General features: G+C 45.8%; 1 protein-coding gene across 3 annotated transcripts in view; it reads left to right on the top strand.

Annotated features, from left to right (window-relative positions):
- The window catches only part of UNC80 (unc-80 homolog, NALCN channel complex subunit), a 122,371-nt gene that overhangs the window by 95,230 nt on the left and 4,136 nt on the right, over positions 1-23,005 (top strand). For 2 of the 3 annotated variants that reach the window (XM_058839471.1, XM_058839470.1), the window contains 12 exons: positions 558-681; positions 2,945-3,070; positions 4,935-5,058; positions 5,786-5,992; positions 7,491-7,675; positions 8,570-8,735; positions 9,910-10,089; positions 11,512-11,650; positions 13,647-13,703; positions 20,656-20,737; positions 21,219-21,330; positions 22,502-22,697. In XM_058839471.1, the coding sequence (XP_058695454.1) occupies positions 558-681; positions 2,945-3,070; positions 4,935-5,058; positions 5,786-5,992; positions 7,491-7,675; positions 8,570-8,735; positions 9,910-10,089; positions 11,512-11,650; positions 13,647-13,703; positions 20,656-20,737; positions 21,219-21,330; positions 22,502-22,697 (1,698 nt within the window). The remainder of the gene's footprint in view (positions 1-557; positions 682-2,944; positions 3,071-4,934; positions 5,059-5,785; positions 5,993-7,490; positions 7,676-8,569; positions 8,736-9,909; positions 10,090-11,511; positions 11,651-13,646; positions 13,704-20,655; positions 20,738-21,218; positions 21,331-22,501; positions 22,698-23,005) is intronic. The other variant, XM_058839472.1, reaches the window with a different exon arrangement.

Here is a 23,005-nt window from a genome sequence, read left to right on the forward strand (position 1 = left end):
CCTGCACAGGGAGAAGATGATACAGCTGGGCCAGTTTCTGTTTAGGGCAGTCTGTGTCCAGGAGCGATGCTGTTGGAGCAGCTAGGCTGCAGAGGAACTCACAGAGGGCACTCAGGCTGATGGGGTTTGTTCAAGTCACCGGGAACATCACAAACCCCATGAGATGGAGGGCTTGGTCTCGGCTGGGAGCTTAGCACAGCAGACCTTTCCCCACACAGGCACACCTGAGGCCGCTGTGTGGGCTCCCTCTTCTTGTTGGAGGGAAGCATCTGGGAGTGAAAAGCAGCTCCTCCTCCACTGCTGCTGCGAGGGGTTTGTGTCAGCAGCACCAGCTCGCTCCGCCGCGCTTCTTGTCTCTCCAACACCCGGTGTGCTCTGTGCCTCCCTGAACTGCCTGGGTAAAGCGTTCTCCCTGTCGAGCTCCCTGTGCTCCTCCTGGACCTCGTTGCTGTCTGACACGTCTCCTCTGTGGGCTTCACTGTGTGTCGGTGGCCGTGTTTGGGCGCATGGTGGGGGGCAGCAGCCCGTGGCTAATGGCACCTACTGTTGTATTGCAGGCGCCAGGTTGAGTGGGAGCCTGCCAGCAGTTTGATTGAAGGGGTTTGTTTGACACTTCAGAGGCAGCCTATCATATCCTTCCTGCCTCACCTTAGGTCTCTGATCAATGTCTGTGTCAATCTGGTGAGTAGCTGAGCGGCGACCCCATGAACCTTTGCTAAACCTTCCCCTTGCTGTTGGTTTCTCTGGACTGAAGATAACAGTTTATTCCCATTCCTGTCATTTTACCTGTCCCCTTTACCCCTCACAAGGGGACTCTGCAAGTGACACTAGAGATAGGAAGGTTCATTTTTGAAGTGGTGCATGGGGAGATACAGTGACCAACAGCAGCGGTCAAGCAATTTATTTTCCATTACTTCCCACACACCACTTTGAAGATCCACCTTTGCCAGACTGAGCTGAGAGCTGAGGGCTGCAAGTTGGAGAATGGGGTGGTGGAGACTGCACACACCTGGTAGAGACGGGGAGAGGGTGGCACTGGGGATACCTACCATCCCCAGTGGGGAAAAGGGCCCTGATTGCTCTGTCAGAGGCCATGGGGTGCTGAATAGTTAGAAGGGTTTACGAGGTGAATTGACTCCACTATTTGTAATGTCCCTGGCTTGATCTAGTACAGGTTTGCACTGTACAATATTCAGATCCCTCTCTTGGTGAAGTTTATGCTCCTTAGTGTGTTAGAACAGACAAGTGATATGGGCAGAGTTTGCCTGGTCATTCAGTGACAGACTATATACACTATAGACTATATATACTATATACAGCTGTTTCTGCAGCTGTTACACTGGGGGCAAGCCCCCACTTTGATATCCATGTAACTCCAGCCACTTGGGCAAACAAGCACACTTTCACTCCATGTGCAAAAATATAAATTAAGGGGGAAAGGTTGAGCTAGAATTTTACTGTTACTGGGTTTTATAGCATTTTCTCCTTAGTGCATAAATGTGGTAACCTTATCTATCAGCTTACAAAAAACATTTCAGGGTTCGCCAGTGCTCTGAGGGGCTTTAAAAACAATGATCGTTTTCTAAAATGCAATGGCAGGTTTTGCCAGGTTCCTGTCCTTCAAGTAAATTCAGCACTCCTTGCTGCAAGGGCAGGGAAGCTCCAACCTGTCAGAATTCATAAAACTTCTTCCTCATCCAAGCAGAGGTAGCAGCTACCTGGTGCTAACGCAAATCAGGCCCCTCAGGTTATGGGGAGGTTAGCTCAAGTAGGAGTGTGGAATAGATTTGCAGTTTGTCAAGCAGGCATGGCAGATTGAATCACCCCAGCAAGCTCTCCAAGGGCCCACAATGAGAATTAGCCAGTGCTCTAAAAACAGCAGGAAGCTCCGCAGTGCTGAAGCACAGCCATCATGCTTACATTCTGCTGGCTGGGAACGACAGGGAGAGCTACCAGGAACATCTCCTCTTACTGCTACAAGTATTTTACCTTCAGCTGCCAGAACTGGGTGCACTGTGAGCTATGGGAGTGCTGACTGCATTGTGTATCGTGTGTAGACCATGAAAAATCAATTACCCAGGAAGGAAATATCTCAATGATAATCCATGATGATGTACAGAAGGGGTTCTGACTCCTTTTCTTCTAAATTGTCATTTGGTTGTCTGGCAAAAAAAAATGGTTACTGCCTTTTCCCCCACGCTGAATTTGGAAAAGAGGCATGCATTCATCTCCCATAGGCTTAGGTGTCTGCCTGGTACCTTCTCCCTGTTCCTGTCACCTAGATGTGTGTGGTCATGGTGAGAAACATTCCTCCTGAGGGACACATCCCAAACAGTACAAATAAGTCTCCCCTTGTGGTGATTATTCAAGGAGTTCCAGACAACCAGGTCACACGCAGGTGACTCTGCTGCAGACATCTGGGGCCAGTCAGCTGAGAGGAATCATGCTTAGAGTTCCCCAAAACAGGCTGTGTTTGAGAGGAATCTGAACATTGTACAAAACCTGGCTTGGGTCAGACTTAGGACATTATTTTTCAAGCAAGGGAAGGGAAAAGACGTTCATTTTCAATGCAGACTTTTTGCTTTGATGACAGATTTTTATTTGTTACAGTTGTCAAATGACATATCCTCCAACTCTAGCTGTTCCACCAGTCCAGTGCTGGTCATTCAGGGCTGGTACTGGGTACATTTATAAATGTACCGGGTTACCTGTGCACTCCTCCCATCCATGCTGGTTCCCTCTTTCCCCCTCCCTTTCCCTGCTAGAACACCATCTCCTCACTGGCCCCAGCTCCTGCAAGGACCACTGGGGGGACTGGTTCTGCTAGATCCACCCCAACTCAGTGCTCAATGAAAGGCACCTCCATTTCACTGACGTTGGAGGATATGACATGGATGAAACTGTAAGTAGCCAGTTGTGGTGATGTGCTCTGTTTGTATTGCAGGTGATGGGAGTGGTAGGACCCTCCAGTGTGGCTGACGGATTACCCCTTCTTCATCTCAGCCCTTATCTCTCGCCACCTCTGCCCTTCAGCACAGCTGTTGTCCGGCTTGTAGCATTGCAGATACAGGTGTGTCTGCCCTGGCCCATGGCCAGGCCTCTAGAGCTTCTGGTTGAGACACCAACTCATCAGTGCTCTGTTTTCTTTCTGCAAAAGCTGGGCAAAAACTGTGGAACATACATCAAAAATTAAGGAGAAGCAACATGTGAATTCTCCCTTCTTTCTGAAGGCTCGAACTGAGCTCAGAATTCATCTGTTGGGGCCAAGTCCACAGCAAGCATCCATCAGCTTAACACTGCCATTGAGGTCCAGGGAGTTTGGCTGATGGATGCTGTTCAAGGCTCTGACAAGCAGGTTAGGATTCTCTGCATGATCTAAGGAGTTAGCACAAGACTTCTGCCACAGGAAGATGGGACCCTGGCTTGGGTCACATCCATACAACCCTTCCTGTCTTCCTGTGGGACCATGTGTGTAACTGAGAGTGGAGTTTGTGCTCTTCTGCTCTTACCTGAGCTGGTCACACAGAGTGCCAGCACAAAAAGCAGGGCAACTTGGCTTTTCAGCTGCTGACGCAATGGTGTCCTTGTTGCCAGAATTAAAAAAAAAAGTTCCAGATTTTTGGAGAATTTCATCACTATTCCTTTCTCATAGCAGCACTATAACTTTTTACAGAGTCTTTCTGCCTCAGTTTCCCCTTCCTTCCTCACTGGTATGAAATTAGTCTGAATGGTGACCAAAGAAGTGGCAAATTTCTTTATCTAGCTCCAACTCTCATTTTAAAATATGCATTGGTACATCCAGTTGAATATTTAGGCAGGTGTTTCTGAGCAGCAGGGTGGCTTGGGAAGGAAGGCTTACAGGGACCAACACACAAAGCTGTCCCTCAGAGCAGGAGGCACAAAAGGACCTTCTGGTATAAAATGACACAGAAAGAAAACAGATTTCTTCCAGCTCTGAGGTAATGAGCTTTAATCAAAACAAAAGAAAACAAAAGGCACTTTCACCTGCTGTGAAATATTACCTATTAAAAAAAACCAAAATAGATACCAAATTAATATATCTATTTTTAATTATTATGGGGAACTTTTATTATCCTCTTCTCCCTGTTCACTTGTTTGTGGGCTTAAATGTAATGAAATGGGAACATGTCAGGAAAGACACGAGTCATAATTCCCAATACTTCCAGCAGAATAAAAAACAGAAGTACTTCACACCCCATCAGGAAACATCCAGAATTTCTCAGCCCAGGTCTGCGAGCTTGAGGAGTTGCAAGGTTCAGTTGCATTTCACAGCTAAGTCTGTAGCAACTGGGATGTTGTAAATGAGCAAAGGTTCTAGTGACAGCCATTTGAATTACCTCCTCTAAAAGAAGGTGAAAGACATTTCAATTTAAGCTTGACTGTGTACCAAGAAGTAAACATGCATTTTGTTTATTTTTCAGTTCATTCTTTGTGTCAAGGAGAATGACAGGGCAGCACAAAGTGAGGAAGAAAACAAAATATGTTTGGGAATAGCCTTCATGTTCAGAGAGGAGAATATTTAGATAATGCCATTTGTGCAGTTTCCTCTGTTCTTTCTTTTTATTCTCTATAGTCTGTGTCAGATCCTGATACCATCGACAGCGGGGCAGAGCTTAGGACTGACGCTCAGCTGACTCCTGTGGGATACATCTGATTTTGTTAATGATAACCAGGAGTTGGGAGTCTGGGCTTCTTACGTTTGGCTATGACACAAGCAGGTGATCCCTGTGTTACTCTGTGAATTCCCTTTACTCTTGACTAAGTGGTCTGAGGGCAGCTCATTCAATCAGGTCATCGGTGCTGGTGTTGTACTGTGTGAACAGGGTGGCCAGGGGATCGTCGTTCCCTGCAGTGACTTGTGTGTGTGATCTGCTGATGAAATCATTAAATCCTTTTTTATTATTACTGTACAGGCTTTGAAAGAAGATTTTCCCCTAAGCCATGTCGTCTCCCCATTCACCAATCAGGAAAGAAGGGAAGGAATGCTTTTAAACCTACTGATTCCATTTGTGCTCACAGTAGGATCTGGAAGCAAAGGTCTGACTAATTTAACAAAAAGAATTTTTGTCCCCCTTTTCTGACAACTGATGTTTGCACTTTCCCTGCTCTCTGTATTTTATTTATTTTTTTTTTTAAATTTGTTTTTTTTGTCACTGGCAGTATGTCAGCTAAGTGCCCTTTGGGTCTGAGAGTGGAAAGAGCCTCACTGGGATTAGTTATTATTTCTTCTCTTTATTTCAGCTGTGCCTTGGTTCTTGAGCCAGGTCTTACACAGATGTGCTCCTGCTTTTGAAACTGGAGTGCAGGGCAAGACAAATCTGTTGTAGCAGAAGTCACAGAGGGGAGCAAAGGTCACAGAAACTGTGTCCCCCTGTGGATCACAGTTTGCCCAGTCCTTGCCACTTGTCTTGCACGAGTCTTGCTCCTTGCTTTCTGCTATAGAGGGTCTTCACTGGTAAATCCCTAAATGAAAGCAAAGAGTAAAGGGAGAGGGGAATGACAAAAGGAAATGAGACCACTGAATGGGACCTTTCTTTGTGCTGTGTAGCTCTGTTTGTATGTGCTTGTGCTGGTGCTAAAACAAACTTTGCCTTTGCTTGCAGGAGGAGAAGCAGCATAACAAGGTGTGGGGGCCGGAGTTTTGGCTTAGGGGACATTTGAGATGCGCCCCATTTTGGAGCTGAACAGGGTCTGGATCTTTTGAGTGTCTATGATGGGATGTAGCCTGATCTTTCTCTCTCTTTCCCCTCCCAATGCATCTCAGACAGCCCCTGGCTGGAGCAGCCTGAGGTCCTGCTGCTGCTCCAGACTGTTATCAATATCCTCCTGCCACCTCGCATCATCAGCACTTCCCGCAGCAAGAACTTTATGCTGGAGAGCTCCCCCGCCCACTGCTCCACGCCAGGGGATGCGGGGAAGGACCTGCGGCGGGAAGGGCTGGCAGAATCCACCAGCCAGGCTGCCTACCTGGGTGAGTGACAGCTTCTGCTGGGCACCCACACACACTGAAGGCTGTAGAGAGCACCAGAGGAAACCATCTCAGGCAGGAGCTAACTGACCTCTTTAGGGTTGCTTTAGGCCTTGTCCTGAACAGGGGACCAGGCCAGAGCACGAAGTCAGGAGTATCTCTGGAATATATCACAAGTGAGCGGTGTCTGCGCTGCAGCTGGAGGAAGAGCAGCACAGAAGTCGCTCAGTTCTCATGCTGCCAGGCTACAGCAGTGAAGCCACAAAGGCGAGTCAGACTCCCATCAAACCCTAACATCACAGCCTCACTGGCCCTCGGCTACCTAGGGTGAGAGGTGATGTGGCCAGTGTGGCTGCTGGCCCCACACATGGTCCTTACTGACTGCTATTGCCCTCTGCTTGATGTAGGGTGGTGTGAGATATTGTCTGTATTATCTGTATTATCTCACATCTGACCCACAGGTGAAAGGAATAAAGAAAAATAATTAAATTGGAGATGCAGCATGGCTGAAGGCAGTCAGGCCTACATGGGGACAGTTTCACCTCAAAGCACCCCTTCAGAAACAGCTTCTCTGTTTCTGGTTTTGTGAGGGCATTTATCTGAAGATTTATGTTTGGGTCTTTGTTAACCCATACCTGAGGAATGATGAAAAATTAGCAGTTCAGCACTGATTTAGCCCCCCACACAAACAAGCCAGGACACAGGTGTGTAATGGCTGAGAGGTCTTGGCCATCCCATTAATGGGGGGGGTAGTCAACCCCCAACAATTCCCAGGCCTTGCTGTTTTTTACCAGACCAGGGGAGCAAGGAAAGGGGGAAACTCCTTGTCTCTCCTGTGAGCCAAGTGTTAACCACTGCCCACTTTAATGCAGAGCATTTTTTTGAACTTCATTGCTGTTCATCCCTGTTTATAATGCCATGCTCTGGTGAATTACTGCCCTTGGCTTACTGGACCATATTTGTATTTAGATTGCAGTGTGGCCATGACTCATGCAGCTGCACTGCTAGAAAGGTTCTTGTCATCACCCTATAAATCATTGGCAGATTATTGTGCTCACTGGGTGACTCTGTGTGGATATGCTTGGTCAAGATTTTTGAGGTTGTCTCATCAGCCAGGGCTGTATTCCTACTCTGAGCTGCTTTCAAAATATCTGATTGTGAGAAGACAAAAGAGCTCTGCAGGGAAGAGAGAGGGAATGCCAGAGCAAGAAAACACAGAGGAGTTTAGGTATGAAGTAGAAAAATTTCTCATGAAATGGGACTGCCAGTCCTGATCCTGAGGCCTTTCCTACTAGAAGACTGGTTGTTCCTTCCCTACCATGTTTGGAGACCGATAGAAAAGACAGCTGTGACTCTGAGGCGTGTGTATGTGCACACGTACATGCAAAGCATGCCTGTGTAGGTTTGTGCTCGCTGTGGCCCCCTGATCCTTCCCCCAGTGCTTGTGAGGGACACCGGTACCATCTCTAACTGCCCTTTGCTGCTGTGTGTTCCCCTGTAGCCCTGAAGGTGATCCTTGTTTGCTTTGAACGCCAGCTGGACAGCCAGTGGTACTGGCTGAGCCTGCAAGTCAAAGAGATGGCCCTGCGGAAGGTGGGAGGGCTGGCCCTGTGGGATTTCCTCGACTTTATCGTACGAACACGGATCCCTATCTTTGTGCTCCTTCGGCCCTTCATCCAGTGCAAGGTAACAGTTGCTTTGGCTCCTGATCTGTCACTCCCTGAAGGCGAGGTAGCCCTTATTCCCCAGCTGAGAACAGAGGAACGGCACTTCTGGAAGAACTATATGTAGTGAGTGACTTTTCAGAAGTTAGTAGGCCTAAAAACGCTTTGAAACAAACTCACAGAGCTTTTTTTCTAGCCAAAACTAAAGAGTATGCCAGTCATCCAGGAGCTCTGATCCATGGAGTACAGCTAGTCTTAGTTCCTCTGAATGGGGAAGTGCATGTGGATTTAATTCTGCAATGAAGACATTCAAAGCGCTTGGAAGGAGTGTGAACGTGCTGAACCTGGGAGGGTGTTGGCAGAAATCTTCTATTAATCTCTCTCTCCTGCATAAAGCTAGGCAACACAGCTAACAGCCAGGAAGGACCACTCCCCTTTCCATCTCTTGGATGAAGGTTCTGACAGGACTTTTGTGGATGAACAGGCAGCTGCTAGGCTAAGGCATCTGGGGTTCAAGCTATTCACAGCTCCTTGCCAGCTACCAGGTAGACTAGCACATGGTACTCTACCTTATTTAGCCCACATTGTCTCTTGGACAAAATAAATCGTCATGGAGGAAGGAGCTGTCCCATGACAGGATCATGAGGCTATCCTCATGATCCTGTCATGAGACAGCTCCTTCCTCCTTCCCTTAGCATAAGGCAGCCCTCATCTCCATGCACCCTGCACCACTGAGGCTTTGATCTCTGTTCAGTCAAATATAAGACTGACCCTGAAAAACAGGTGGAAACCTCATAGATGGAATCAAAACCTCTTGACTACAAAGCCTGCTGGCTGCAGGCTCATGCTAGTCTGGAGACTAGTCCCGCCCCTGGGCACCATCTCCCTGCCATGCTAATGCATCCCAATTTTGCAGCTGCTGGCCCAGCCAGCTGAGAACCATGAGGAGCTGACTGCCCGACAGCACATCTCCGATCAGCTGGAGAGACGCTTCATCCCACGCCCACTCTGCAAGAGCTCCCTCATCACCGAGTTCAACAACGAGCTGAAGATCCTGAAGGAGGCCGTGCACAGCGGGTCTGGTAAGGAGAGCTCAGGGCCATCAGCCCAGGCTGGACAGCTGCTTGCCCCTACAGTAACTTGTGAGGCAGACCTGGCCTCTACCTAAGATGAGAATGGGGCAATCCACACACACCCTGCCAGCCTGCCCCTGGAGCTTTTGCTCAGCCTTGCCACTGAACAGCCAAGAGAAGTCCAGGTTAATTGTGAAATGCACCTGTTTTTCCACCAAGTCTGAGTCCTATTTCCCTCTTGCTGTCTCGGCTGGCTTATGCAGCCCCAGCCACAGTGCAGTTAGTCCCTCCATGCCACCGTAAAGCCAAAGCCCCTTGTGCAGAAAGGTCTGGCTGTTCAGCAGTAGCAGGTCTTCCTCCTCCTTTCTCCTGGTCTTTGATTTTTCTCTCCTGTGACATCCAGACCAGCATCCCTGAGCTGATGGGGCATTTCAGAATTCTCTCCTGCACAAGGGGAGACTTTTCTCCAGCGACAACCATCCCTGTTTGCCACAAGATGGCAGCTGCTGCTCATAGATGGCAGGTGGTTTATATGCTTAGGAAAACAAATTCAAAAGGAAATGCTTCAGTCTTTTTTCCTTAGCAATATTTTGCCTTCTAAATGTTGATTTGTAAAACAGCTGGTCTTTAAAATACAGGTTGTGAAAATCAGAGTAAGTAAAACAGAGCTTTTGGAAAGGTGAGGTGAGCAAGGCAGCTGCTAGCGTTTTATCACCTCTGCCACCCCTGTCACAGTACCACAGAATCATTAAGGTTGGAAAAGACCTCTGAGATCATCAAGTTCAGCCTTTGACTGATCACCACCTTGTCAACTAAACCATGGCACCAAGTCCCAAGTCCAGTCATTACCTGAACACCTCCAGGGCTGTTCACACCACCACTGCCCTGGGCAGCCCATTCTAATGCCTAGAAACCCTTTGCATGAAGAAATTCCTCCTGTCCAGCCTGAGCCTCCCCTGGTGCAGCTTGAGGCCATTTCCTCTTGTCCTGTTGCTGGTGGCAGGGTAGGAGAAGCCAACTCCAGCCTGTCTCCACCCTCTTGTCAGGAAGTTGTAGAGAGAGAGATCCCCCTGCCCCACTAGTCCAGGCAGAAAGAGCTGCCCAATATGACAGGAATGCTTGGCTTGCTGTTGATTTCCAGTGCCATCAGCAACTTGGGTTTGGTTTTCCCCCTCTTGTGCAGCTTACCAAGGGAAGACATCTGTCAGCACTGTGGGCACCTCCACGTCTGCTTACCGCCTGAGCCTGGCCACCATGTCTCGCTCCAACACCGGCACTGGCACGGTCTGGGAGCAGGACAGCGAGCCTTCCCAGCAGGCCTCGCAGGACACGCTGAGCCGCACTGATGAGGAGGATGAAGAAAGTACGTGGCCAGATACTAAGCCCCGAATGCTCAAGATGTTTTCTTGATGCCCAGAGGCCATCTGGGAGGTGGGGCATGGTTCCCCCTGTCCCAGTGTGACTAAAAAGCCCACAGGAGCCTGAGGTGTTGAAGTTTGGGCTGTAACATAACTCTTGCTGCCTTCTGAGCTGTGGCAGAGCAAAGGGAAGGGCACCTGGAGGTTTTTAGTGCCCGAGACCTGGGCTGATGTGCAGTCATCACAGTGCTGACAAGGCATTTGGCAGCCAGGCCTCTCCTTGGCCATCATTACAGTGGGCAGGGGCTGTGGCTCTGTAGTTGGGATCCTGTTCCTGCAGGATCCCCAAAAGCATCAAACAGAAGGAGTGAGAATGGGGGGCTCAAGAGAAAGGTGCATGCAGTTACAGCAGAATTGCCTTTTGGGAAAGAGCAGTTAGCCTGAAACTTTGCAGGTTCAGCCCAACTTTATTTTTTAGCTGGGTTCACCACTAAACTTTGTACAATCCACCCAGAGCTGTAGTGCTTATACCTTGTTCAGATATTTTCCCACTGTGGCAAAATATGGTTTCAACCTCAGATTAATTCTGAGCCACTGTGTGAAATAGTAAGTGCCATCTTCCTATCTGAACTACAGCATTATTTCCTCAGCCCTGCCTTGGATAAACGTTGCTGTAAAATATTTAAGTACATCAAAATTGGAAAAAAGGTCAAAAAGAGAAGAGAAAATTACACAAAGGGGTGGGTTACCCCTTTGTTTTCTTTACTTGTAATTAAAAGTTGTTGTGGCAAAACCCACAATAATTTCTCTCTGGATGCTTGATATCATTTGAAACAGCACTGAAAATTTCAAGCAGTCCTGATTGCAGTCCAGCTGTCTGCATTGTTCTGTTGCAGCATGATGTAACTGAGTCAATTTATCCACATTTTTGGTGACATTTTAAAATGCATGTCCTGAAGGGTGTTGAAGGGTGTCAGTTCTGCATTTTGCTGTCAGGTATTTTGGCTTTTTTGTCACAGTGCTTTGCTAGATCATAGCAGCAGTTTATTTCACATCAGGAAAATGTCCTGTTACAACTTCTATGCTGGAAACGTTGTATATTAACAAGCAATTTATTAATCACAGGAATTAATCCCTAGTGGAAGCTGAATTCCGCAAACAGTTTTTCCTGAGAGCCATTTAAGCTGGAAGAATGCATAAATCCCTGCCCCATGTTTGTCAAGTTCCTCATCCTGCAGAGGTTTATGTGTTTCTGCACTGTGGCAGTAAAATCTAATAGAATATTCCAATTTGCAGGCTCGGGCTCTTGGTAAGTGAATGCTGTGTACACCTTTGGCATCCTGCTCTCTTTTGACAACTGTCGAGATGCAGGTTGGGTTTGGGTGCTTGTTTCCTCTCCTTTCCTGTTTTTTTTTCTGTCTTTCTAGATGACTCCTTGAGCATGCCCAGTGTGGTAAGTGAACAAGAAACATACCTTATGGGTGCCATTGGGAGGAGGCGCTTCTCCAGCCATCTCTCCAGCATGTCTGCACCTCAGGCTGAGGTGGGCATGTTACCCAGCCAAAGGTAAAAACATGGGCTTTTCACCTTTCCCATTATAATAACAAGAGCAGAAACGGCCCAGGCACAGCAGAGAGGTGGGATAGTGGAATTAGTGCCAGCATAGTGATGCTAAATTTATTAATCCTGGAATAGTGTTGGAGCAAAGGTGCAGGGTTGGAAACAATGATTTTCCAGGGTGATCTGTGTTGCGTAGGGTCATATGAACAAGCTGTCATCCACAGCAACCTTCCTCTTAAACAGTTTCAGAAACACTCTACGTTATTATTTTTCTCTGCTACCACTGAATAGCAAAAGGAAATGTGGTTTTGGAGTATTCATTGAACCAGGGGACCATAACCAGTTTATGAGGGTTGAGAAGCTGGGAAAGAGGGACAGAGGCAGTTTGATTTACTTTGTTTTCTTCCATGTGTTCTTTGTCCTTCCTAGAAAAGTAACAAGCTCATCACAGAAACTAAATACTGTGTTCAAAGATGGGATTTAATACTGTTTTAAACCTGAAATACTTGTTGATACAAATTACTTAGAATGCATTATTCCTGGTTGACATGGAATGGTGAAAAAGAGCCTGTTGGGAAATGTACATTTTTAGAAGATGTAGAGGGAAGTTTTGCATTTAAACGTGATTTTGTTTTTTCTAAATAAACAATGTTTATTGTTTTATTTGTCCCTGACATAGTTATCCAAGTATATCTGACAATGGGCATATTAATTTATGTTACTCCCTTTGAACCTTTAATGAACCTTTTATTCTACATTATGTCTTGACCACCCCTGAAAAATCAAGCAACATCGTTCCCCCTCATTCTTGCTTGGAATTAAAGAAATAACCTTGATAGATGAAGGAAAATTAACAGCTGTGGTACCTACCAGCAGAGATAGGAGAAGTGATTTACAAGAGAAAAGTTACACAGATTTTATCCGGGAATTTTCACAAAAGGACTTACAGGAACTCATTTGACTCTTGAACTCAGTTGATTCAGTCCCTTTGTTTCTTGAAAAATTAATATGCAAGACTGCATTTTCCTTAATCTTTCACTACTGTCTTCAATGCATAAACTTCATAAGCGTCACACCTGACTGAGAGCAATGTTTGCTTTGTGCTGTCCCAAATCATGGTGATGCTGTGAAAAAAAAAGACTTTAATTAACACAGAACTTCACTCTCTACTATTTAAATGTATGGTATAACAGGAGAATCACCTTTCATCTGGGTAGGGGAAGGACCAGATCAGCAAGTATAATCATAGTCCTCAACATCATGCCCTTTGAGTTATGGATAGTCTCTGGGCTTTCAGACTGCCTCACAGATGCACTCTAATTAATGCTAAGTAATATTATTACTGCCTTCCTGCTGGTAACCCAACAGACTACTTTCTTTCTTTCTTTCGTGTTTTCCCTGTGGCCTGAGTAGGCTGCTCCTGCCTAATGGCTGCATTGCAGAAAAGCATTGGAATTGTGTCCCTTTGCCAAGACCCTTGCCAGCTGTTTATTCACAATTTCATTGCACTATGAGACCTTGTTTTCCAGATGTTTCTCCTTAGAGTTGCAGCAGAAGGAGAGTGGTCTATAGCTCACAGTAGATCAGCCCTCCCTCAAGAAGGTGGCTCATGGGGAAGGAAAACAGCTTTCTGTGAAGCCAAAAGTAAATAGAACTGAAATAAATCAAAATGCTGCACGAAAATAGTTTTGAAAACAGTTCCCTGCCTTATTTCCTTTGGAAACACATCCTGTTGAACTTCTCAGCTCCCCAAAGCTCAGCAGAGATGCGGAAGGCTTCATGCAGTGTAAACCCTCTCTAAAGACTGCTGCTGTTATCAGATGTTCTTTCAGCTCCTCTGAGTCATATATGTGCCGTTGAGCATGTGAGACCAATTAATGTTACCGTCCTTTTTTTTTTTACTTTTTTATTCCGTTATTTTTTTTCCCTTGAAAACAGAGACAAGCGCATGCTTTTTGCATTTTCTTTCCCTAAATTCTTAATCTCCCTGCCCCTCCTGCAGTGAACCTAATGTCCTCGATGACTCCCCGAGCCTGGCCACTGAGGGCAGCCTTTCTAGGTACAGTGTTAACACTACCTGTCTGTCGGTGTGTGTGCTGGGAAACGAGCTGTTTCCAACCTTCTGTCTCTTCCCCTCACCTTTTGTCACTCTCTCCATCTCTGTCTCTTGTGGCTCATCAATATTCAGGCCTGCAAGTCAAAGATGTAGCAACCCACCTTCAGTTTTCAGCTTTGATTGCCAATAACTTTGAGAAGGCTAAGGAGAAGGGGAAAGAAAAACTGTAATGAATGAAGCAGCAGGCTGGCATTGGGATTTTCCCCTTGTTTAACAATTGCTTGAAAGGCATGAGAAAGATGATCCACGAGGCATTAGCTGTATCCTGTTATAAGCATTAGTCTGAAGGCTTATGTAAAATGGAGACATCTGTTTTTTCATTCATCTCACAATACTGTCACCACAAAAGACTTAATATCAATCTGAGTTTTTTACTGTTCGCTGGTAAAACTAATTAAGGTAAGTCCTGTGGAATATAGTGTTTTGTGGGTGCTTTACAATAATTCTCATTAATTTTGCAAAGTATTTTCAATTCTCAAATGACACCTTAGAAATCTTGCAGGTGGACACCATAAATACATATCTAAACTGCTCTGTTAGTGCTGGAGTTCAGGTCTAGCTGTTCCTCATTACCCATAGACAGGGGAACAAACACTAATGGGTCAGGAATGAACTTAGAAGGGAAGGCTGCACTTTTAACACCCAGATCTGTCAAGTTAATCATTCTCCCTGCCCTCCTGCTGTGCTTCCACCTCTCAGTCCATCCTCTTGAGGCTGGAGAACTGTTGTTAGTCCCAAGAGCATCTCTGTTTCCTCCCAGAAGAACATGGCCCCATACACTGGCAACACGGAGGGTAACTTGCTATTTCATTCCTGCACCAGTGGAAGCTGTGGATATGTTGAGAGGTGTTTGTGTGAATGGTTTCTGTTCCATTAGCCTGGGTTTTGATGTTGGTAGTGGCTTTTGGGGATGGGGACAGGCTGCTGTGTTTGTTTACTCTCCTCAGCTGACAAAAGGAGAGTTTATCATCAGTGCTGTCACCAAGCTCATTCCATGCAACATGTCCTTCGTGTGTGTGAACCCTGCTCTGGCAGATTGGTCTATGATTGGTTAGGAAACATCAGCTTCTTGAGGCAGGAGTACTGTTACCTGGATTTTTGACAAAGTAAGATGGACTGCATCTTACTCAGATGGTCATCTGAGCTAAAGAGGTGAAGAGAAATCATTCAATCAAGGAACTTCCATGTTGTCCCTTTAGCAGCACTAAAAACTCGCTGCAGCTGATGAAGAGGATAAAGGGGAAGGTCTGTTTGTATCTGAGCTAAGGCCATAATGACCTGATACTTGGTTACATCACTGTTGGTTTTGAAATGTTTTGATCTTGTTAAGTAGAGGGTAGCCACTCCTAATTACAGTGGTGAGGCAGAGCACTATGAGACACCAAAGTCAATAAATGTGTTCAAACACAATGATTTATTTTGAACCCTGAAATGTATTCAGTTTCACAATGGGTTCCTATTAATTCCTGTCCCAAAATTTTCCTTAGGGACCAGGGCATGTCCTCCAGGACACCATCATCCACCCTGCTCTATGATACAGAGGTCTCCTAAAGCAAATGGGTCAGCAGATGCACTTGGGAGTCAGTTCTGCTGAGGTTTATTATCCCTTTCAAGGAGCAGGCACTAATGTCTTAAGGATGGGCACCAGGGCTGCAAAGCCCTAAGGAGGAATGAAGACACTGCAAATATGCCTAAAAAGATTAGGTTAGATCTCTGTGAGGAGGAAAATACGTTTCAACTGCATTGTTAAATGTGAAAATTGGATTTCTCCTCTAAAGAACAGCAATAATAAAGCAGATGTTGCAGAAGCTTATATGTGCTGTGGGGATTATAGGGCAGAGTTAATTTGTTTTACATTCAAGAACATTAGTTCTGAATAAAGCAGGCTTGAGTTTTTCTTATGTAACTGATTTTGGCTGATAACTTTTGATGATAACTTTTTGGATCACCTTCTAAAAGCACAAGCTAGTGTCTAGTCATAACTGAGATAAAGAAATAAACAATATTAACTAGGGACTAGACCCTTATGGAAGGTAGGAGTCTTAAATAAATTAAATTGTGAGAGATACAAAAAAGAATAAAGTCTGTTTCCCTTTGTTCTATAACAATTAGATACAGCCTTGAAGAAAAACAGGGTGGGCAGGAAGGGGAGAATACTGAAGTGCAGACAGCTTGGGCTAAAGGGCTGAGGAGCATCGTGATCTGTTGTGGTTATAATCTGAGAGAACAGGATATTTTCCCAAATCAGAAAGGAAGAAGGTGAAACCACTGTAATGGAAATCAGTTGCACAAACACATTTCCCTGTAACGTTTGTGCCTCTCCTAGCTTAATGGCTCCTAACAGGAAAAATTGACTCCATATTTCCAGGGCAATTGCAGCAGCAGATTTAGTGCTAACTGGGCTGGGATGTGTCTGGAAATACAATGTATTTAACCCATTCTCCACTGCTTTTGTCCACCCACCCTCTCATTCATATGTCTAGGGACACAAAATGTGTACGCTCTACCATGACGGTGTGGTAAGCATGTGCATCTCTTTAATGGACATTGAAACTCGTTGCTTCCTTTGTTTTGTTTTCTTCTTACTTCTTTATTTTTATTTATTTATTTATTTATTTATTTTTGGCTGCAAGGTTTGGTTTTCTTGCAATTCCTGAGCATCACTTCTTTTACTTGCCAACCCAACAAAGTTTATTTTGGCCCCCACTGTGTGATTGCACTTTCTGTCATTCCTTGTAGCGCTGGCAAACTGCATCCATAAACTTGGGCTGGTTTGATCTTTGGCTCACCACTGCCCTATATAATGGCAGTAACATTACTGTGCAAATAAACCCCTGACAGAGATATTCAGAGAGTGACAGAGCATCTTTGTGTTGGGCAGGAAAAAAAATTCTTGTTTCTTATTCCCAAATAAATCTGGCTTATGTCCTTTAGAAAAACTATTCTTATAGATCATGTTGCCATGGTGGAAGGGGGGAAATATATTGTCAGATGAAAAGAAACTTGATTTGCTGTTCCTTGGGTCCCACAGGCTGTCAGAAAACTGGTATGTTCCTGGTCAGGTGTGGTAAGCAAGGAAAGACAGAAAATGAGGGAGGGCAAGCTGCACAGAGCTAACCCCCTGCCTGCCATGCTTGTTTTAATGGAAATAAGATCGGTAGTTCTGTTCTTCAATGTGAAAAGAAACTCTCACAAGCCCTCATGAAGAGAAAACTTGTATCTGAAAATTCAGTCACTCATCTGAAATTTGTGGTCTTTATCATCCTCTCTCTTTCTTTCTTCAAAATGTGGGGATAGAGAGCAAAAAGACAGCCACAGCAGCACTGTGCACAACTCAGACAACTCAGACAGCTCTGCAAAACTCAGCTGCTCTCAGGTCCACCCTGCAATAGCTCTCTGCAATTTTAGCCTGTAAGATCATCCCAGATTATACCAATTTGTTAATGACTCAGTACCAGAAGTAAACATCCACCAGCTCACTTAACTCTTAACTCACTTATGTTATAAGCCAGGCTGAAAATCGCAGACTCCAGCAGGAAGACACGAAGTCCAGCTTATCTTTTTGCTTGCCTATTGTTTGTCTTTAGTGCATGGGAATAGTTTTTATCTTGTGTACAGCCTCTGTGCCCTCACACAGTCCATGTATACCCATTATCTAATGACTTTTTCAAGTGTTTTCGTATCACATGTGGAGTGAGTTTGTTTCAGCACTGTGAAGAGTTTTGCATTGAATATAATTGCAGTTTTTCTGCTACAGACCTGTCTCCTTACTCACAGAACTGAGAGTTACCTTTCCTTCCTCAGAAATTGTAAAAGCTAGCCCAGTAGACTGCTTGTTTTCAAGAACTTCTCCAGCTAATTCCTACTTCATTCACATAGTGGTAACCACTGTAAAAACTTCTAGAAATTCAGAAGAAGTTTTTATGTAATCCTAGAAACAGAAGACTTAAGGCAATTCACCAGTCAATTTTAGGTGGTCTGAATCACAATAAAGACTAATTTAAGTGCAGTTCCTTTGCTTTAATAAGGAATGATGTGATGCTTTTGGACTTACCAGTCATATGTGCTGCAATCATTGTCTAAGAACATATTCCTACTAACAGGAGGCAACTCTAAGGGCTCTGCTAATCCCATGGCAGGTGTTTATGTGGTGTTTAGGATGTTTGGTATGTAAAGCATGTCAATATCCTACGGAAAAGCTGGGATATATGTTCCAGGGACTATGATTTCATTTGGAAGACCTGTCTAAGGAAGAAAAGGACTCAAATGTCAATATCAAATATCTTGATTTTTTTGGCTTTTAGCTTGCTGATGCTTTTCCTCTTTTTCCGAGGTGGAGCTGTGGTGAGATTGCTGAGGGCATGCCCAGGATTATTAGGCAGTAGTCTGTCAACCAAAAGATAAACAGCTTCAGGGTCCCAAGATGTCTCTCTCCTTGAAGTGGCCCACTGTCTGCCCTGTAGAAGTGATAGAAACATATGGATATGATTCAGTATAAGGTCTGGCTTTAGTTTAAATGAAAAGGAGGAAGGAAAAAGGCTTTAAGATCAGGCAACCAGACTTCGCCTCTGTCTTGGTTTGAAAGACAGTTGTCTGCCAAGGGAGGCTGGAAAGAAGAATATGACCCACTTCCCTGTGAATTATTATAACTTTGAAGAGTCTTTCAGGCAAAGATGTGGGAAGAGGAGTGTCAGTTCTTTGCTGCTGTGTGTCTGTAGGTGTAACAAGGCGAGCAGCGGCACAAAGGCAGTGACAGCCCCCGGCTCTCTCTCGGGGCCCTCAGGCGCTTTCCCCTCGGCGCAGTTCCGCTCACGGCCGCCAGGGGGCGCTGCTGGCCCCGCGCGGGGCACAGCATTCCCGCGCCGCCAGGGGGCGCTGTGCCCGAGCCGTGCAGCCTCTCTCTCCCTCACGGGCAATGGCGGCCAGGCCGAGCGGCCAGGAGGGGCTGCAGCACCAACCGCGGGGCTGAAAGAAACTCTGCCGCTCTAGGAGCAGCCGCGGGGTGTCCCGGCAGGCAGGGGGTGTGGGTTAGAGCGCAGAGAAAAGCCCGAGGCAGCGGGAGAAAGCGGCAGAGCTGGGCAGCGGCAGCCGGGCTCCTCCACAGCAGCCCCGGGGAGACCCTCCGGGTCCCTCCCCTGAGGACCCTGACCCAAGGGTCCTTTCCAGTGAGGCAGAGTGCCAATAAGGTGCCACTTCAGTGGCTGCTCTCATGAGCAAACACTCAGCCGGAGTAGGAGAAAACAGGGCAGGACCGGGCTCTGGCGGCAGCAGTGAATTAATTCCCTCCCCAAGCAGCAGGTGAACCATCCTCCTCCGAAGCCGAGAGAGCAAGAGAGCAAGAGAGCGAAGAGCCACGTCAGCCCCATTTTCCCCCAGCCCTATTCTCACGGTATCTCTGCCCCTCCAAGAGAAACCCCCAGTTCAGAGAGCGGCAAGCTGCACCCTTCCCATGGAAACTTCTCTTGTCTTTCCTAAGTATTGGTTGGTATGGTTTCTTAGCGACAGATAGGACAAAATTCCATGAGAGGGGGAAAAAAAAGAGGAAAGATCCTAAACCCTTACAGGCCCAAAGCAGAGCAAGAAACCTTTCATGTTCTGTTGTGCCAAACCTTATTAGGACAATCGGTAACTTCTGCCAAAGTGAAGAATGAGCTGCTCAGAAGACAAATCTTTTTAAGGCTCTCCATAGTCATCCTCCATGTCTTGTCTGACTATATCCCTAGGTTTATCTTATTCCTCCACCCCTGCACGGTCAGCTAATTAGCCTTAATTCTCTTGGTGGTAGCGACAAACTCCAGGGAGATCCAAGGGAAGTATCCAGAGAAAATAATACTGTTTTCCTTTAGATTAATGCAAGCCAAAGACAAAATGGATTGCAATACTGAATCTTCAACAGTGTGTATATCAGCTATAGCTGGAAGTTGTTTAAATAGCACGTTGCTCAGTGGATTCCAGTCTGGCTTAAATAAAGCAGCTGCCTGAGTTAAAAGAAGTCTGTCTTAACTGTTAGTGACTATTGTAGTGATAAGTCTCTCAGCTAAAGTGTTTTGTGACTGCTAAATGTCCAGTGTTTGGAGGAAAACAGTGCTTTGATAAAAATGAGGGGAGGGTGGTATTTTTATATTAAGTAGGTTGAATGGTAGTGAGATGGTACATAGCCGAGTATGTTTTATTGCTAAAGTTTCTTCTACTGCAGGTTTTCAGATATTTTGTGCCAATATGTTAAAAATGGAAAAGCTGTGTTTCTCTCTCTAATTTTTGTTTGCTTGTCTCTTCTGTTTGTTAGTCACAAAAAGACTTGAGCCTGCAAGTGTTGAGTGTGGGGCCTTGTTCACATAACTCATGCATCAATTATGTGAATGGATCCTTTGTCACTTTGCGTTTGTTGACTTAAACTGAAATTAAAACCAGATGACAAAATTGTGATGAGGCCATGGAGTCTTCTTATTTAGGAAGCAAAAAAAGTAGCTTTTACAACATTGTCCTTTGAAAAAAGGAAAAGCAAACAAGAAGGCTTTTGAGCTAGGAAGCTGATGTTCCTGCTTTCACCGATGTGGCAAAGGATGCAGAGAAGGGAGTGCTGCTCAGTGGGATGCATCAATCAATGACTGAAAACTGAAATCTGCAGTTATTTATATTTGGATGCTACCTGTGTGTGGCCAAGTCCTGAATGCCATGACTCCACCTCCCACCCTTTCCCAAGCCCCGGAAGCCACAACCCAGTAGACATGTCCCCTCCCATCCTTCAAAGATAGTGCTGCTCTTTGAAGTGACTGTGCCATTAGTGGTTGGTCGATTTCTTGTTTGTTTATTTATTTTAGTCCCAATTGCCAGGACACCTACTAGTTATGCATCATGCTTCTGTGCTTCTCCTAATGCTTTCAACATCTAACAGGGTGGCAAGTGTGCAGAGCGAGCCAGGACAGCAGAACCTCCTTCTGCAGCAGCCCCTGGGGCGGAAGAGAGGGCTACGTCAGGTGAGGACACGGGCAGTAAACAAACCTTCTCTCCTGCTTGCTGATTTGATTTGGCTTTTCTTGTACATGGCTGTTTGGACATGATGTGTGGATGTAATGTGTCCCTTCTGCCTAATTTTTACTATACTAGTGCAGTCCCTTGCCTTAGCAGGAACTGTAGCACAAATTGTAGGTGTGAAGCCAGGCAATTCCCTAAGGAGGGAGATGCCCTTTGTTTTAAATTCCTCAGTCTCATCCTCTTGCTATTATTGGTATCACAACCTGCACTGCATTACACTCAGGGCTGAAACTGAAAAGGCACAAAGCCCAGAAGTTCATATGAAGGAAATGTGTGAGCTATGGAAACCTTAAAACACCTATCTGCTAAAAGCAGAGTGAGTGGACATCTAGAGGTACAGAGTGATGATCTGTTCTCCTTTCAGAGAAGAAGCTGTGCAATATGTGAACATACACCAGCCTAACTCTCTCTTCCAATGTTTAGCTTCGACGACCGCTGCTGTCACGTCAGAAAACTCAAACCGAACCTCGGAGCCGTCACGGAGCTCGACTTTCAACCACGCGGCGCAGCATCCAGCCAAAGCCAAAACCCTGCGGTAGGGCAGTGCTGCATGTCCAGAACCAGCACACTGGAAAGCAGAAAATGCTGTGGTTTTATCTCTTAAAGGAATAGTAGGTTGTTAGTAGCTTACATTAAAGTGATGTCCCAGCAGCTTTATACTTTTCCCTAGTACATGGATATCCTACCAGAAATCCACCCCCTCAAAACACTTTGATGGTTTCTCCAGAGGTTTTCAAGGTCAAACAGGACATGGACAATGAATTATCTTGTTCCCAAGAGTTGTGGAGAATTTAGGGGATGGTTTTTCTCTAGTCAGGATGCCTTATTCAAAATCTCCAGATGTACAAGTTTGGAAGATGCTATTGAGAGTAGTAGAAAGAAGAAAATGTCCCATCATTAAGCTTAGCAGTACAGAGCTTTGAGGACTGTATACAGAAATGAATGTAGGGCTGTTTCAGTCCGTGCTGTATGTTTCCAGGAGTCAGCACTGCCAAGCTGAGCAGGTGGGTGTGTTCTGTACCATCTGGAGTGAGCAGTGAGCTTTGGAGAAAACATCTGGAAGAGCAAAGGTTACTTGTGAGCTTTCTGGCTTTTTAGGTGCTCAGCAGGAGTGTGCTGGGGCAACACCACTGCTGGAGATGTTTTAAACATAAAAGTTAACCAAAAATAATTAAGAGCAGGAATGGGAATATCAGTTTTACTGTTTAGTTTCTAGTCTAGCTGTCTTTACTCTGTGCTCTTCTGTTATTCCTGGCTAGTGGACTTAGTCTGCAGGAATGAGGGGCTGTCTGCTGCACTTTCTTTTCATAGATTTTCTGCAAAACCTTGGGCAATTCTCCCATCTTTTTGCACAACAGTTTCTCTTTTCTGTTTGAGGGCAGAAATGTCCAACTCACATGGGAGTTCAACTCAGTGTATTCTTCTGGAATGGAAAGATGTTATGGGTGGTATTTTTCTCACCAAGCCATGATGAGGATAGGTGTGCTGGCTAGACTTCAGGAGATCCCAGAGTCTTGCTGTTGCTGTAGTGGAAGCCCAGGGTGAAAGACTTTTACATTAGATGCTGATCAGGCAGCTTATATAAAGATGGAACAAACCACAAATCCTGTCTTAGTTGTAAAACCTGCAGGGATTGTCTCTCTTCTTTTCTTGTGTATTTCTTCCCCAATTTTAACCCTCAGTTTTCTGGGCTTTGTACCCTTCAGCGGAGCAGAAGCGGTCGGTGACGTTCACCGAAGCCCAGCCCGAGGCCCCCGCAGCCTGTGCCGTGGACACAGCGGCACAGCAGCTGGGCTGCAGCCACAGCAGCCCCCAGGCCAGCAGCCAGCAGGAGCCTCCCAGCAAACCTGTGCTGACCTCCTCACCTGCCATCGTCGTAGCTGATCTTCACAGCCAGGTAACGTCACTGGTGGGTTTGCAGCCCGTATCCCTCCACTGCTCCAGCCCAGGCATGGGGAAGCACCGGATGCATTGCAGCACTCGGATGAAAGCTGGCAGGAGAGTAAAGACAGCAAACTCTGCTGTGTGTCTGTCCGTTCTTTAGGCTGTTTGCTGTCAAGCCCCCTGCTTCTGTAAAGCCATTCCCTTCCAGATCTGTGCAACAATTCTTAATCTGAAGATATATTTCCTACATCTTCCCTTTCTGTCTTCCCATCCCAATGTGAATTACAGTGTCATTCTGGACCTAATCACCAAGGCAGGCTGTCCTC

This window comes from Poecile atricapillus, chromosome 5 (assembly GCF_030490865.1).
Source record: "Poecile atricapillus isolate bPoeAtr1 chromosome 5, bPoeAtr1.hap1, whole genome shotgun sequence".
In the NCBI taxonomy this organism is placed as follows: domain Eukaryota; kingdom Metazoa; phylum Chordata; class Aves; order Passeriformes; family Paridae; genus Poecile; species Poecile atricapillus.